This window comes from Phytophthora sojae (genome assembly GCF_000149755.1).
Source record: "Phytophthora sojae unplaced genomic scaffold PHYSOscaffold_1, whole genome shotgun sequence".
In the NCBI taxonomy this organism is placed as follows: Eukaryota; Oomycota; class Peronosporomycetes; order Peronosporales; family Peronosporaceae; genus Phytophthora; species Phytophthora sojae.
The window spans coordinates 956,241-971,817 of NW_009258115.1; the positions used below are offsets into that span (position 1 = coordinate 956,241).

General features: G+C 57.0%; 4 protein-coding genes across 4 annotated transcripts; 2 read left to right on the forward strand and 2 right to left on the reverse strand.

Annotated features, from left to right (window-relative positions):
* Window positions 1–663: 663 nt before the first annotated feature.
* On the reverse strand, window positions 664–5,355 carry PHYSODRAFT_283996 (hypothetical protein). The gene has a single exon (XM_009515721.1). It carries the CDS (start codon window positions 3,588–3,590, stop codon window positions 2,349–2,351), a length of 1,242 nt encoding a protein of 413 aa, XP_009514016.1. The 5' UTR covers window positions 3,591–5,355; the 3' UTR covers window positions 664–2,348.
* Window positions 5,356–7,648: 2,293 nt separating this feature from the next.
* PHYSODRAFT_471955 (hypothetical protein) lies at window positions 7,649–8,754 on the reverse strand (the record flags this gene model as incomplete). The annotated part of the gene is made up of 2 exons (XM_009515722.1): window positions 7,649–8,594; window positions 8,675–8,754. The coding sequence occupies 2 exons, from the start codon at window positions 8,752–8,754 to the stop codon at window positions 7,649–7,651; spliced, it is 1,026 nt and encodes a 341-aa protein (XP_009514017.1).
* Window positions 8,755–9,213: 459 nt separating this feature from the next.
* PHYSODRAFT_292975 (hypothetical protein) lies at window positions 9,214–11,646 on the forward strand (the record flags this gene model as incomplete). Its single annotated transcript, XM_009515723.1, has 1 exon — window positions 9,214–11,646. One exon carries the CDS (start codon window positions 9,214–9,216, stop codon window positions 11,644–11,646), a length of 2,433 nt encoding a protein of 810 aa, XP_009514018.1.
* Window positions 11,647–11,877: 231 nt separating this feature from the next.
* PHYSODRAFT_255268 (hypothetical protein) lies at window positions 11,878–12,195 on the forward strand (the record flags this gene model as incomplete). Its single annotated transcript, XM_009515724.1, has 1 exon — window positions 11,878–12,195. The coding sequence occupies one exon, from the start codon at window positions 11,878–11,880 to the stop codon at window positions 12,193–12,195; it is 318 nt and encodes a 105-aa protein (XP_009514019.1).
* Between the last annotated feature and the right edge of the window lie 3,382 nt (window positions 12,196–15,577).

Below are 15,577 nucleotides of genomic sequence, written 5' to 3' on the forward strand. Positions count from 1 at the left end.
GGGTCGGTCAGTCCAGTCGGCGATTTGCCAGCGCAGGGACAAGTAGGTTGTGCAGGAGCGAGCGCGACGAGAATACACAGACCCAGGAGACACATAGCCACCCACCCGATGAACATGCGCGGCCTGGCAGCGACCGTGACGTCCTGCATCGGCGGCAAGGACGAGAAGTTCGCGGTGCAGGTGCGCCCCGCCGCGCCCGCGAGCGTCTACTTCGTGTACAAGACCATGGGCGAGTTCGACGCGCTCTGGGGGTCGCTGGAAGCCCTCGCGCGCGACGTCAAGCGCCCCGTTAGCAGCAGCAGCCAGGACGAGGAGAAGAAGCCCAGCCTGCTGGCAAAGTGGCTCGCGGGCGTCGTGGACCACTACGCCTTCCGCCAGATCATTCGCGACCTGCGCGCGCAGGAGAAGGAGACCATGAGCACGCTCAACGTGCTGCTGCAGTTCCTCGTGGCGCGCGTGTCCGCGCTCTTCGTGGAGCGCCGCCTGCTGCACTGCGGCTCGTGCCAGATCGGCCGCCAGCTCGTCAAGCTCGTGCGCGACTTCCTGCAGCAGCCCGTGGCGGCCGCCAAGGCCGAGCCGGTCGTCGTCCTCTCGAGCAAGCCCGCCAAGGACGGCCGCAAGCGCTCGTTCGAGGAGATGCGGCCCGAAGACGGCGAGCAGCAGCGCAGGAGCCTGTTCCCCACGCGCAGCGGCGGCGAGCGCGCCGTCAAGACGCAGAAGCTCTGCGGCATGCGCGAGTGGGTTATGCCCCCCGTGGGCAAGCTGGGCATGGTGGCACCCGTGGCGTCCCGTCGGCGCGTGTTCGCCGAGGTGGAGTTTTGAAGAGGTCGAAGAGGAAGCTATTTATCAAGAGGAATATCGGCATAGATCGTAAAGTAGGCCGGCGCAGGCCGCGTATTTAATATAAGCCACGAGAAGCTTTTTCCCAGGACATGTACATGCAAGACGTTGCGTTTTAGGTGGGGATGGTGAGCGCATCAGGCACGGCCATCGGCTGGCCGATAGGATAGCTGGCACACGCTGAGTTGACCAGTTCAGGTCAGCCAGCTGAGAGGAGCAGCCGTGAGCAACGGGCGCGAGCTGTCAGCGGGTGACCGAGCGAGCGGCTCGCAAGCTTGAGGCTCAAGCAGCCGATCCCCGGATGGAATTTCTTTGTTGGACCGGCGGCCGTCGTCGTCATCCTCTCTACGGCATCGGCCAGGATGGGGCCATGTCCGGCTTTGGAAGAGCCGAATGGGATCCTAGGTCTCATATCCGCCGCCGCAGTCACTGTCGTCGATTGACGGCGCGGCGTCGCGCGCCCGAGCGTCGCAGATCTTCTGCGCTGGCAGGCTCCGAGTGGCATTTGCTCGGGTCCCGCCGCGCTCCAACTCTCCGCACTCTGTGCGGCCGAGCTCGCCTGCCCGAGGATACGCTGCGGGCCTGGTCGGCGAGCGCTGCGGCCGCCTCGAGCACCGCTGTCCGAACACCCGCGAGGATACACATGTAGAAATGCCTGCGCTCAGCAAGCTATCAGTCAGTCAGTCATCGGTCTCCGCAGTTCGCTCAGGCTGTCTTGGTCACCCGAGGCCGGTCCACCAACAGGCCAGCCGGCCGCGGCACCGCGGAGTTGAAGTCGAGCAGACGCCGCCCGATCAGATCGGCCGCAATTGAGATTGCCGCGGCAGGAACACGCCCGGCCTGCAGCTGCAGGCTACGCTGTCACAGGGAGGGCGCTCAAGTTCAGCTTTATGACAACTTATACCAGCTCGCTCCACGTCATCGTGCTACAATACCCTACGATCTCAGTTGTTGCCGCCCAGCAGCATGGCACTGATTTTCCCTCTGCTGATTGATTGCCTTGCACTTGCATCGCATGGGTCAACCAACACCTCTGTCATTGCCACCCTGGTTGCACTGCCGCTGTTGGATACCTTCACCCTTGACGTGCCCTCTGCAAACACTCCGACACCACTTGTGTTTGTTGTTGACTCCTCCACTGTCGCACGCTTCGCGCACACACCTCTGCTCGTTGCACTATTGGCGCGCGTAAGACACCAACAGCCCAAGCACAGCTCCCAATATTTTTCGCTGCATCCACAACCCACACACAGGTAGGTGGGTTAATGGCAATCAACACGTTGATTGTTGCACGCTTCCTGCTTCATCCGCCCTTCAGCACAACCGGCTGAAGCTTCTTTCACTCCTGGCCGCCAACCCCCACCCCACTCGATTCGACCCTCGCCGTCACGCTTCTCTCTCGACTGTCCACCTTCACGTTCACACTCATTTGCCTTCGTTTTCACCTTGATCTTCCATGTCTTCTTCTCCTGCGTACGCATACTCCACGCCACCTGAGAACCACCGACTTACTTGCAGTACAGGTTGCGGTCAATGACCGGCGGGATTGGCCGGATTTCCGTGCCGAGCTCCTGCTCGATCCGGTACAGGTTGAAGCGGTCCTCGTACGTGATCATATTGATGGCCAGACCGAGGTGGCCGTACCGGCCGGAGCGACCGATGCGGTGCAGGTACGTCTCTGAGTTCTTGGGGAAGTCGAAATTGATCACGACGTTGACCGTCTGGATGTCGATACCGCGCGTGAACAGGTCCGAGCACACGAGGTGGCGCGTGGCGCCGTTGCGGAACTCGTGGAACACGCGGTTGCGGTGCGCCTGGTTCATCTTGGCGTGGATGTAGAAGCACGAGTAGCCGAGCTCCGTCACCTTCTTGGCCAGCAGCTCGACGCGGTTCACCGAGTTACAGAAGATGATGGACTGGTTGATGTCGAGCTTGGAGAACAGCGTGTTGAGGCAGTGCACCTTCTGTCGCTCCTCCACGAAGGCGTAGAACTGGGAAACACCCTTGAGCGTGAGCTCGTCCATGAGGTTGATCTCGTACGGGTTCTCGACGAAGCGGTCCTTGAAGGCCTTGACCGTGACGGGGAAGGTGGCCGAGAAGAGGCAGATCTGGCGCTGCTTGGCCGTGTGGTTCAGGAGCTGCTCCAGCAGCGGCTGGAACTCGGGGGACAGCAGCTTGTCGGCCTCGTCCATGATGACCGTGGAGCACTGGCTGAGGTCGGCCACGCCCTTGTTGGCCAGGTCCATGACGCGGCCCGGGGTGCCCACTAGAATATGCACCGTCTGGTAGAGACGCATGATGTCGTCCTTGAGACTCGTGCCGCCCGTGGACACCATGCACTCGACGCCCATGTGCTTGCCGATCTCCTTGACGATGGCCGACGTCTGCAGCGCCAGCTCGCGCGTGGGGACGAGGATCAGCACCTGGATGTGCTTCTTGCTCGTGTCCGTCTTCTCGAGACACGGGATGATGAAGGCGGCCGTCTTACCGGTGCCGTTCTTGGCGCGGGCCATGACGTTGCGGCCCGCGAGGATGATGGGGACGGCCTCCTCCTGGATGGGGGACGGCCGCTCGAAGCCCTTCTCGAAGATGCCCATGAGCAGCTCGCGCTTGAGGAAGTAGTCCTCGAACTCGTTGCCCTTGACGTTGGTCACGTCCTCGGTCTGCACGCGCGTGTCCTTCTCCGGCCGCTTGAGGGAGGCCTTCCAGTTCTCCTCGTCGGCGGGTTGCTGCTGCTGTTGCTGGGCCATTGTTGCTGCTTGGGGTGGGCTCTCTCTTAGGGATACAAAGGTACTAAAGTGGCTAAAAAGATAAAAAGATGCAGAGAGCCTGGGGCTTGCTTTGCTGCCGGTAGTGCTTGGGGGTTCGCTCGCTTCTTGCTTCAGGCAGCACGGGACGGCTGCTGCTTACTTGTTGCTTCGGGATCTTCCGGGCGTTTTTCGGTTTTGGAGGCTCCCCCTCCAAAAACACTGAGGTTGCTGCTTGAGGGGAGAGTTGCTGCTTGAGGGGAGAGCGAGGTTGCCGACCTGCCGGTACAAACCGGGTTCTCACACTCAAATACATTTTCGTTGGTGTTTGTTTCCTGGTGCTTGCCCTACCTTGTTGTCTTTCTTCTTGCTATCAACTGTGCATTTCGTGTGCTCTTTTTGATTTTTGGTCTCGCGTCGAGTCGCTTCTTCGTTTCTGCTAGCGCCTAATTCTTCAAGTGTTTCTCGTCTTTCGTCAATTTCCAGCATATCACGCTCACCAGCGTGGTGTGTCGACATGAGAGGACGGACTTGCGTGGCCCTCTCTCGCTTCAATGTTCAGTGTCAGTGCCGTCCCTCATCTTCTACCAGGCACCGCCCGACGAGCGCGATCTCCGACGCTCCATCACCGGAAACTTGAGTTCCGGTGCCATCTCCGGTGGCTCACCACTACGACGGAAGCCAAAGCCCCGCGTGCCGTCCGGGCCAATCGCCTGGCGGTATAGCTGGTTGCTGCCGTTGAGTCCCATGCCAGGGGGTGGCGCCAACACGTTGCCCCCGAGGTTGTTGGTGTTGTGTACAGGTGACTGCGCCATCCGCGGCGACGACAGGTTCAGCTTCGGGCGCGTGCCCGACGATGACGAGCGAGCACGGAAAGCTCCCGGCTGCGGAGGAGCGCCCACCGTTGCTGCGCGGCTGCGCGACTCCCATCGACTCGGCGACGGTGCGAAGTAGTCCTTCTGCCCATTTCCACTTGATGAGCCTCCGCTGAGCCCGGCCAGGCCGCCCATGCCACCACCATTGTTGGCATCGCCCGTCAGATTGGCGGGCGGGCGGAACTCCAGCTTGACCTTGCTTGCGTACTTGCGGCCACTCTTCTTGTTCTTACCCACAGTGAACGACACATAGTCACCCTGTCTGATGTCCACGTTGCCGTCCTCATCCGGAATGAGGCGGAACGAAATACAGGCCGAATCCTGTCGCGTCGGCGTAATGAGCCCGCCTGCGCCACGGATCGAGTAGACCGTACCAGTGTTCACCTTGCCTTCACGGAGGTCGTCCAGGCCTTCACCCACCGATTCCACGTGCACGGGGCGCGTAAGTGCCGAGGCCGACTTGGCGCGCCGACGGTCACCACCAAGCTCCACGGGGAACATTTTCTGCTTCAACTTGTCGCAGTTCGTGCCGTCAAAGAGCACAACCTGCATGCCCGTGCGCCAGTTGTACTGGTCCGACAGCGTCAGCACGGCGTGCTTGGTCATCTCGTCGTCCACGAACTCGATGATAGCGTACGTCTCGCCTGCCGCGATAGGGGGCTTCAGCACCGCGTTGCGTCCCGTGGTCGTGTTCTTCTTCAGCAGACGCAGATACGAGATCTCGCCACATCCCTGGAAAGTTTCACGCAGCGACGCGACCGACGCGTCCTCTGGCAAATTGTACGCAATGGCCGTACGGGCCAACTTGCCGTGGTACGTCTGGTTGGGGGCCAGCGGCTCCTTCCGACACACCATCGTCTCGTCCTCATTCAGCAGCAGCTTGGTCGACAGTTCCAGCGCCTTCTTGATCTGCTCCATGTCAGTCGTGAGCTTCTTCACGCGACCAAACGAAGCCAGCAGGTCCAGCTTAACGTATCCATCCATATTCATGTTCTTCAGCAGGAACAGGTCGCCCAGCAAGTTCTCGTCGCAGAAGTAGTACTCCAACTGGTCACAGATCGTGCGGAGGAAGGTGGCCGGCAGCGGCGCGCCCGTGAGCTCGCCCGACGCATCTCCAATGTGGCCAGCCTCAGTGTTCTCCTCGCTCGAGAGCTGCAGCGACTGGACAGCCTGGCCAATGGCTCCCACGGCCACGTCGTCGCTGGGCGGCGGGGGCACCATAATGTTGAGTGCCGGCGGTGGCGGGCCCTGCGGCAGCGGAGGCTGATGGGGCCGCAAGCTTTGGCCCTGCATCTGCATCTGGTGGTGGCGATGCGTGGCGGCCGCCGCGGCCGACACCGAGGTGTCGTCTGCGAACGAGTTCCAGGCCGATCCTAGCGCCGACGGCTGGATCGGCGCCGAGAACGAGCGGTTGCGGCTAGACGCGTAGTACTGCGAGGCGAGCTGGGCCATGACGTCCATTTCGTCCGAGCGGTCGCCGCTGCGGCGGCCCGGCGAGCGGCCAGCGTTGCGGCTGTAAGGGGGCGATCCGGCCGACGAGAGGAAGCCGTCGGCCGCGAAGGACGGCAGCGGCGGAGGTGGCGGCGGCGGGTTCGCGCCGTGGCCCGAGTCCGGGTTGGTCGACATGTTTTTAAACTTGAACTGGAATAGACACTTGCGGCCTCGGGGGGAATTGGCAGACTGAGCTGAGAGAACGACACAATAGATAAAGATATCAGTGCTCGTGCGCTCCTGTCTTATCACTGTACTTGACTCTGGAGCCACAGATAGAGCCACAGAGTGGAGAGGAATACAGTGGCGTCCGTACCTGTCTCTTTGCTGGGTTTGCCTAGATAAGACAGGAGAAAATAGACACACACAAGAGTGGTGGTTTTACAAAGTGTAGGTTAGTTCTCCACTGAAAGAAAAGATACTCACTCACATCAATCGATCCAAGGCTGTCACGGATTATGACAGTGGCAAAGCGACCGACAGAGGCGCGTCGTACCTTTCTGCTGCTAACACAGCGGCGGCAACAGCGGGCGATTAGGCAAAAGGGCTCCTTCTTTCGGGTCGAAGGGTTTTACTGGGGTCTTGTTCCCTCGCCCCCTCGCTGTCACTTCGAGGAGGGGAAGGGAAGGGAAGGGCGCGCTCTGTCGATGAGGGTAACTGCGGAGTTGGCGGCGGACGGTTGGGGCCCAACGCGTGGCGAGTCTCTCGGCGGAGGCGAAGAGGGGGCGGCGCTGGGGCTGAAGTGGAGCGGTGGTCCGACACTGGGCGCGGCGTTCCTGTGTGTGGGCCGATCTGTCTCCCCCTTCCGCGATCTCCGGCCGCTCCGGTAAAGTGCGAGAGCAACTGCCGAGCAACCTTGGGCGGTCCTGTCGCAGATTGGCGCCTGCTCGGCGACACAAGCACGCTTACGTTGCGGCAGTGTTGCCACAGCGAGAAAGTTTCGTGCAACTCAGCCAGCTTCGTCGTTGGACAGCACAAGCTTCAACACGTGTTTTCTCCGCTGCAGCGCTGTCTCCGGCTAAAATGCAGTCGCCACGCAGCCTCCGCGCTCTATCCGTATAAGCTCCATCGCTCGACCATCCACGCGCCAGTACCCTCTTCACTTGACTTGCGACTGCCGCATTGCCGTAAGGAGCTTCAGCACTTGAATATAAATCTAGGAAACGTGCGGCCGAAATGTCTTTTTTCGACACTTGTTGCCTGCGTCAAGATGGCATTTACAGTACACGTGTTTTTTCGACACTTGTTGCCTGCATCAAGATGGCATTTACAGTACACGTGTAAGGCTGCATGAACTCTGCGTGTAAGTTAGGGAACTCGAGCTTATCGTTGGTGTCGGCCATGGTGCCCGATCACGATGTGATGATGGTCCGCCCTGGGTGGTCAGCCGCATTGTGAAGCCATGTCACCGGTTTCTTTTCTGAAGCAGGGCCGCGGAGTATCATACGCAACGCACTGTGAACAAGGTTTTTTCAAGACGTGATCGATGTTTTGCTAAGTGATCGGCGGCAGCTTTGGCGTATTGCCGGTGGAAGCCGGCTTGCCCGTCCGAGTGCTGCCAGCTTGGCCTGAAGAACCTTCGCTCGTGCCCGGGTTGCTGCCGCCGCTCGGGTTCGAGGCGTTGTTGCTAGCACTATTGCTGTTCCCCGCCTTGGCGTTCTGGGTAGACGAACGAAATATTTACGCGATGCGTCGTCAGAGAGCAACAAGCTTACGAACACGACCATACCATCGTACAAGTACCTGGTCTTTGTAGTTGGAGACGATGTAGTCCAGGTCGACGATGCGCGAGGCGATGACCTTGAGCAGGCTTTGAATGTACTGTGCGACGTCCATGTCCTGCTCACGCAGCACCGGCAGCTTGTCGCCGAGGTTCAACCGACTGTACAGATTGGTAACAGTGAGCACGATCTGGCCGGACTCGCGGCTCCGGTCGTTCGCTACGCGATCGTTGCGCTGCCTGTCTAGGTCTAGACGTAAAGCTTCAGAGCGCAGCGTCTCAAGCTGCTGCTGCTGTCCGTGGATGCTGCTATTCTGCACCAACACGAGGTTCTGCATCTCGACTTTCAATGCCCGGATACGCTGTCGCAGTTGGTCCGTCTCGACCTCGGCGGCGCGCACTTGAGCCTTCAGATCGTTGTTTGTGTCGACGAGTGTTGCATGTCGATTGAGAATATCGCCGATCTCCTCGTACTCGCCGTCGGACGCTTCCACTGCCGCCTCGAGATACAGTCGATATTTCAGCAGTTGGTCCCGTTTGCGCTCCAGAGCCTCGCGTTCACGCCCGTCCTTCTCGAGCTGCATGACGAGTTGTCTCTTTCGAGCCTCGTTGATCTCTCCTAACCGGTGCTCGCTCTTGCACTTAAGCTCAGCTCGTGTCCGCTTCGAGTCGTTTTCCTTGATGAACTTCTCGAAGCGAGTGACCTGCTCTTTCATCTCAACCTGTTTGCGTTCCAGTTCACGCTGTCGGGCTTCACACGCTTCCATGCGCTGGGCGTACTCCTCCTTCATAAAGTCCAATGCATCGTCGATTTCGCGCATCTCTTTCCGCTTCTTGAGCAGCAGTGTGGACTGGGACATCTGTGAGATGCCCGACACCACGGGTTCCATGTCGTTGATCTCGCGCAGCGGGAACTTGCCACTGCGCAGCAGTCGCACAAACGATCAGTAAGTCGCAACGCAAACCAATACCAAAGTCTGCCTTGCATGCATCACACTCACTTGGCAATCCGCGCTTCCGTCAAGAAGACGCCCGATACATCGTCCAGCGTGCTGCCGGCGCCGGGATTTGTGTCCTCCATGCTTGTCTTCTGCCTGTCAAAACCGGGTTGGATTAATCTGAAGTGAAGGACCGCGATCGAAGCTACTTGGTCATGAACTGCTCAGCAGACAGCGAAGTTAGACGCCTTCACCTTTTGTTTTCGGCGACCTACTGACATAGTCGGCAGTTGGCTGTTAAAAATACCAAGAGAACCGACACGCTACCTGCTCGCTCAGATCTACGAGGTCATACTACCACACGACAACCGTAGCTCTACGCAGCTCTCAATATCCCAGCGGCTGCTGCAACAACTTCAACACCTTATTTGCGCGCGTCCATCATGGCTACATTTCCTCCATACTCGCATCTGATTCGCCAAAATGACATCCCCGTTCACTCTTATCATTGGTCAAAAAGTTCAATCGCTCACGCCCAACCAACAGGATGCTCGGCCATTGCCCACCGGAGCTCTTCCACTTAGCTACGTGAAGTGACCGCTATGCAGCTGGACCAGGCCATCTCGCTCTGGCGCGGCCGCGCCGCCGACGCCGCGCTGCTGGGCGCCTCGTCGTCGCTCGCCAAGGACAACACGCGCCTGGTGCTCGTGACCTCGGGCGCGGACGTGCGCGAGGTCTGCGCGCAGACGCGCAAGTGCGTCAACCACTGGACGTTCCGCGCTGGCAGCGCGCACGCGCTCAAGGTGCCCGCGGTGCGCCACCCGCACTCGCGCGCGTTCTTCAGCATCTGCGGGGCGCCCGGCGTGAGCGCCAGCAAGAAGGCGCGCCAGGCGCGTCGCCAGGAGGCCAACAAGACGGCGGCGCTGCCGGCCAACGAGGGACTCGCGGTCTGGCGCGACACGGACCTGGACGTGGCCAAGTGGCGCCGCGCGCCGCTGCAGTCAAGCGCCAAGGCCTTCGCGCTGCTGGCGCACCCACGTCTCAAGGAGGAGGTGCTCGTGGTGTTCCAGGACGGCTCCTTCGCCACGTTCGACGAGGACGCCCACCGCAGTCTGCACAGTGACGAAGCTAAGGACGTCGCCGCTGCGGAGGATGACGATGAGGAGGACGACGACGAGCAGGAGGAGACGGTGGTGTGGGCCTACCTCGAGTCGGACCACGTGAGTCCCATGAAGGGCGGCCTCTTCCTGTCGCTGCTCATGCAGAAGACCAACCAGAAGGGAGAGAAGCAGTACGAGCTGCTGGTGTATCAGGTGGACGTGCCGAACAAGCCAAGAAGCCAGGGAGGTGTGCTGGGAGCGGTGCTGCTCGTGCGGCGCCGTGTCAAGCTCCCGGACGATGTGGAGCTCTCGTCTTGCGCGTTCCACCCGATCACGTTCTCGTACTCGTTCGTGGGACGCTCTGGCACGTGGTACACGCTACGCTTTGCGCGCGACGCGCTCAGTAACGCGGTGACGCTGGTGGCGTCACAGCAGCTCCCGAGCCTGACGTCGGCGGACGCTGACGCGACCGTCCCGGTGCACAAGAAGCGGAAGCTTCAGGGCTCGTCTTCGGGCTACTTGGTGAGCGGCGTGGGAGGTTACGCCTACCTGGTGAGCGTGGCCAAGGACGCTCCGTCGAAGTACACGGGCTGGGACTCCAAGTTCGCCGTGCCGGTGTCGAACGTTGAGGTTAACTTGGCGGCGGAGAAGGACGCGGACAGTGAAGTGGTGGTGGGCCGCAGCACCAAGGACGGCGTCGGCAAGATCGTGCAGCTGTTGAGCGTAGGAACGGGTGATGCTGTGCTTGCCGTCTTCGAGCGTGGCGTCTTCATGATGCACATTCACAACAAGAACTCCACGCTGGCGAGCGTGCTGGGAGCCACGGCGTCAAGTGCCTTGGCCCCCTCCGAAATTGCAGCGACCCCGGCGCTGCCCAACAGCTCCGTGGAATGGGGCAATGTGACAGCTACGAGCAGCGTGAACAACGACACGCTTGATGCGGAGACCTGGAAGACGAACATTTGCAGCGACGACGACCGCGAACGTCAGCTCATTGCGGACCTTTCAGACCCCAAGGTCACTCCTACCGCTGCGGAATTCTCGAGCCGTCTGAACGAGGCGCTAAAGAAGCAAAAGAAGCGCAAGGCCGACAATGCACAGGTCGAGGTGGTCTCGTTCCGGTTGCTGCAGACTGTGACCCGACGCTGCTTGGAGTCGACGGACCTGAAGCTGTGGGGTCCTCTGGAGATCATGCTGCGCACGAACCGGTTGTCAGCTCGCGCCGAGCCGACGCTGCTCCCCACTCTGATGCAGCACAACCAGTTCGCTCTGCTGGAGTGCGCTATCGTGCACCTTATCGATATCGACGAGCGCTCCATCGTGCGTCTGTTGAAGTATTTTATTCGCAAGAGCAGCAACTCAGCTTTCGTCAGATACTCCACCAAGCATATCAAGGCCAAGAACAAAAATGCTGATAAGGTTGACGGCAGCGCAGCCTGCGAGCGGTTCGCTGTCGCGCTGTTGGGGCTTCCGACGAACAGCGTGTTCCTACACCGCGCCATCCGCGAGCTGGAGCTCGAGGAAGTGCTGCTTGTGCTGGCAATCTGCAAAAAGCTGCTGCTGGTGCACACCACAGGCAACGACGCTGGCGACAATGAGGAGACCAAGTCGAAGAAGAGCAAGGCCAAGAAGGACACCAGTCTGGCGGTGATGAAGGAGGAGCGCCGCTTCACTCCGTTGCCTTCAGCCTCGCGTTGCTGCGCGTGGATCTGCGCGCTGCTGGACGCGCACCTGTCGGCGCTGGTCCAGCGCGCGTCACAGAATGCCGAGGTCTCGCGTACCCTGCACCAGCTGGAGGACCTCGTACAGCTGCAGCTCCGTGCGAGCGCGCAGTACGAATTGGTATACGGCGTGCTGACCAACTTCCTGTCCGGCGTGCAGCTGCCGAAAGCTCCCGGAATCCCCGACTACAGCATCGAGGAGCTGCGCCTGTAATCCATCTCACATTGGGAAGCCCTCGATATACAGAATAGACTCGTTCATTGCCTTCTTCGTTGGTTGATTAGCTTTCGACTTTGATACACTCGACGTGGGGTATCACTTAAGGAGCCCAACCAATCGGAACCTCGTTTCCTGTAGTGCCAATACTCACACAGAGGATAAGGTGCTATACTACCTGGGGCCGTACCTGCGAAAGCCCGCTCAATCTGCGAGCTCAAGACCAAGATGGACGTTCGCCAAGTGCCTGTCATCGACATTGGAGCCCTCGTGGTGTACCCCTCCGACGCTGAAGTTGACGCCACTCTGCAGGACACCAACAGTCCTGCACTGCGTGGTATCATCACCAGCGTCCGAGCTGCTGCAAGCGAGTGGGGGTTCTTCTACATCGCCAACGACGGACTACCGCACGAAGAGGTGGAGAAGTTTAAAGACGCGATGAGGTTGTTCTTCCGTCTGCTAGCGGAGACCAAGCGCGCCATCCTACGTCATGCCACCAACCGCGGCTACGTCCAGAGTGAGCTCACCAAGAACAAAACGGACTGAAAGGAGTGCTTCGGCTACGCTGGTGCTGCGGAGGGCGGCCCTCCTACAGACAAGTTCGAGGAGATGAGAACTTGCCGACGGGTTAATGTTAACCAGAATATTTTAATATTTTTGGGTATAATATAACATATTATATTAAGATTTTGCAGTATCAACTGATAAAAACGATATTGCTTGATATTTTCGGTATTAACGAGCTCATCTGGCGATATCAGATACCCTGATAATATTTTGACTGGTAATACTCTAGAAGAAGAAGACCGGTGAAGGCAACTCGACGTGCCACGCAGCAGCGGAGTTCAGATAAGGAACGGTTAGACTTACAGTGTCTTAACTCCAAATTGTTATAGTTCTACTGCACTGAAATTAGTAGGATTCACGTGTGAGGGCTCTTCAGCGGCAGATACTGTATGTGAGCCCAGGTAGCAAGGTATATCATGTTTAGTAGAAACTTCGCAGGCGAAGTTGTGTGCATTAGGCGTAACTGCAGCAACAAGTACAAACAGAACGTATTTATTCATACTTCTTCTCATTTTTCATTTTCACGTGTAATATTGCTGGATTGCCTAAGACTAAGGTCCACTTGGGCTCTGTGTTTGAACGTAATCAGAATTCAAAACAGCTTTTTGATTGGCCAACGTGGTGCGTAATCATTTGATAATATCGAAATTTATTAATATTAAGTGAATGTAAAAATAATAATATATATATCATTTGAGATAACGAAGTATCACCACATATTTACAATATTAATCCTCAGACCGGGGTAATATTCTCAATATAAATACCACCGATTTCGGGGTTAACATTAACCCCTGCTTGCTGAGTGATGTGCCACATTAGATGGCGCCGCAGAAAATACTGTTCATCTCTTCGTAGCCAGTTGTGTCTAAATTTGACCATTGTTGGGCGTAAGCATGGGCCATGATTCGTCCCGAATATATATACTTACCGGTATATTTTTTAATTATGGCGGTGTGCGTGAAAGCAGTGCGTGACGAGTTCAAGCAGAAGTGCTTCTGACATGCCTCGCATTTCCAGTGGTTCTGTACCCAGGGACTGGGACTTTGTTCGGGTTGTGCTCGCTGGTGCACCAGTAGCAAAATTTTCGGGAGCTGGGTTCCCACACGGGTAGATGCTCAGATCCCATCGAGACAACCATACCTTCGTTCCTAGGTCTCTTTCGACATGTAGGCGCCTCGCTCAACAGCCCCCACACAACCTCGAGGCGGAAATCTCGGTGGCTTAGTTTGTCGTCTGGATAGAGGGCCCGGTAAATTAAATACGCATTCACTAGAGTCGTGTCGAACAGCCAGAAGAAGAGCGGCATCCAGGATCGCAGACTGATCAACTGTACGCTGTAGTAGCTTCGCAGTTGATCTGCAATGTCGACGCTGATCCAAACATCCAGCTCTGAAGCACAAACATCCTTCCACTACTTCACACGCGCCGGGCATCGCTTCTTCGCTCCCTGTGAGCTGGCATATTTGTTTGTGTTGCTTGCGATGGTGGTCTGGATCTCAGCCGTCCATAGCAATCAAAAACTCTGAACAGGGAAAAGCTTTTGCCCGGTGAATGGCAGCAGCAGCAGCAGCATGCGGACGAAATGCGGTCTTTAGAGGGCTGTATTTTGTCTCGTCACCAATCACCGGTGCTGCAACACTAGGCGCAGTCGCTACGTAGCTCTCATCTTTCCTGTCCTCTCTCTTTGCTGGTTGCAGAATGTCATCACGAAGCGATCGCCGCGCGACAAACTCTAAGCCGACATCCTCGTCACTCCAGACACCGACATCCTTGTCAAGCTCGACGTTCGCCTCGACCTCAGCGCTCGTCATCACCTCGGCAACCCGATCGTATTGCGTGACGCAATTTGCGTCCCGCTCATTGTTCTGAGTCGCTCTTCGAGCTTCCCACAATGATTTTTTAATACGTTCACACCCGGCTGCGAAGAGATGAGCACTTTACCATATTATTCCTGATCTGAGTAATATAGCAGCCCTTTAGTAACGATTTTACTGCTGTAGTATTCACATGCAGTCAATATCAACTTTATATGCAAAATAGTAATGGTAGTAGCATTTATAGTACTAAGTTGTTGCACTACCAATTACGAATAGTAAATGCGGACTAGTTTTAAAGAAGTACTATAGTACTAAGTACTAAGAGTTGCGGACCTAAGATAAAGAATAGTACGAATTCAACGTACTAAACAGGACTTGATGTTGAAAACAATTCGATGTCGTCACAATTCGTAAGCACGTAGCTGACGCACTTCGAGCTGAGGCCCGTTCTCAACCGGAATTCCTCGCCGCATGCGGCCGCATGAGCCGAAATAAGGACTTGTGATTGGTTAGTGGGGTAGGTGGTCGCATGCGGCCGCATGCAAAAATAGGCGCTCATGCGGCGAAGTCGCCGCACGAGAGTGAGTAGGGGTTGCACGCCGCAGCACCAATCAGAGTGCTCTTATTGACTCACCTGCTGGTACAGTACCCTATCAGACAACAGCCGACAAGGCGTCAATTTGACTCCTTGACTGCCAAAGAAGTCAACCTTGTATTTTAGCTTCTACCCGAGGTGTTCGGGCCGCTGGTGCTAGCGGACGCCAACACAAAGGGTGCCCGCTACTCTATCCGGCCTACATGTACACGATTTCGTGTTATTATTGAGTGCATCGTACAGAACGTGTAATGTTACATCTATTTCGAAGTAGATACATGTTCCAGGTAGTGGAAACTACCTTTAGATGTAGAACACCCACCGCCGGGAAGCGTGAACTACGTCTACCTGCTCTTTAGCAGGCGTAGATCAACATGCACTAGCGTATCGCCCTACGAGTGGAAGTTATGTATCAGCCAATATACATGTAGTCATAACATGGATCGGTTGACGGAGTCGTGTGCGTGAGAGTTAAATGTTATCGTGTACCGTGAGATAAAAACTAATAGCTGCGACTGCTGCCGACAGTTACCAGCACGTGCATACCATATAGGGGCCAAACAATTCGGCTGCAGTGCCTATGGAGATGATTGTTGTTATGCATTCAAGACCTTGCTAACTTTACTTGATTTATGATGATAAACGGCCCATATCCACAGCCAACCATGATGTTTGGGCTTTCAAGCGAGCTAACGTATACCTCCTTGCCCGCACGATATCGGCGAAGGCGTGCTGAGTCGAAAGGCACGGTTAGATGGCATCAGTAGAGCTTTTTATTTGAGTCAACAGAGGTTTAGCACTAAAATAAAATGTGAGTATGTCGAAAAACTTGTTGTGTTTCTGCATATTGCAAACATCTTCAGCAAAAACCTGGCGCAGACAACAATAAGGAAAGCGATACAAAAAGATCTACTACGCTGGTCAACCAGCAGTGTGAAGAAAAACC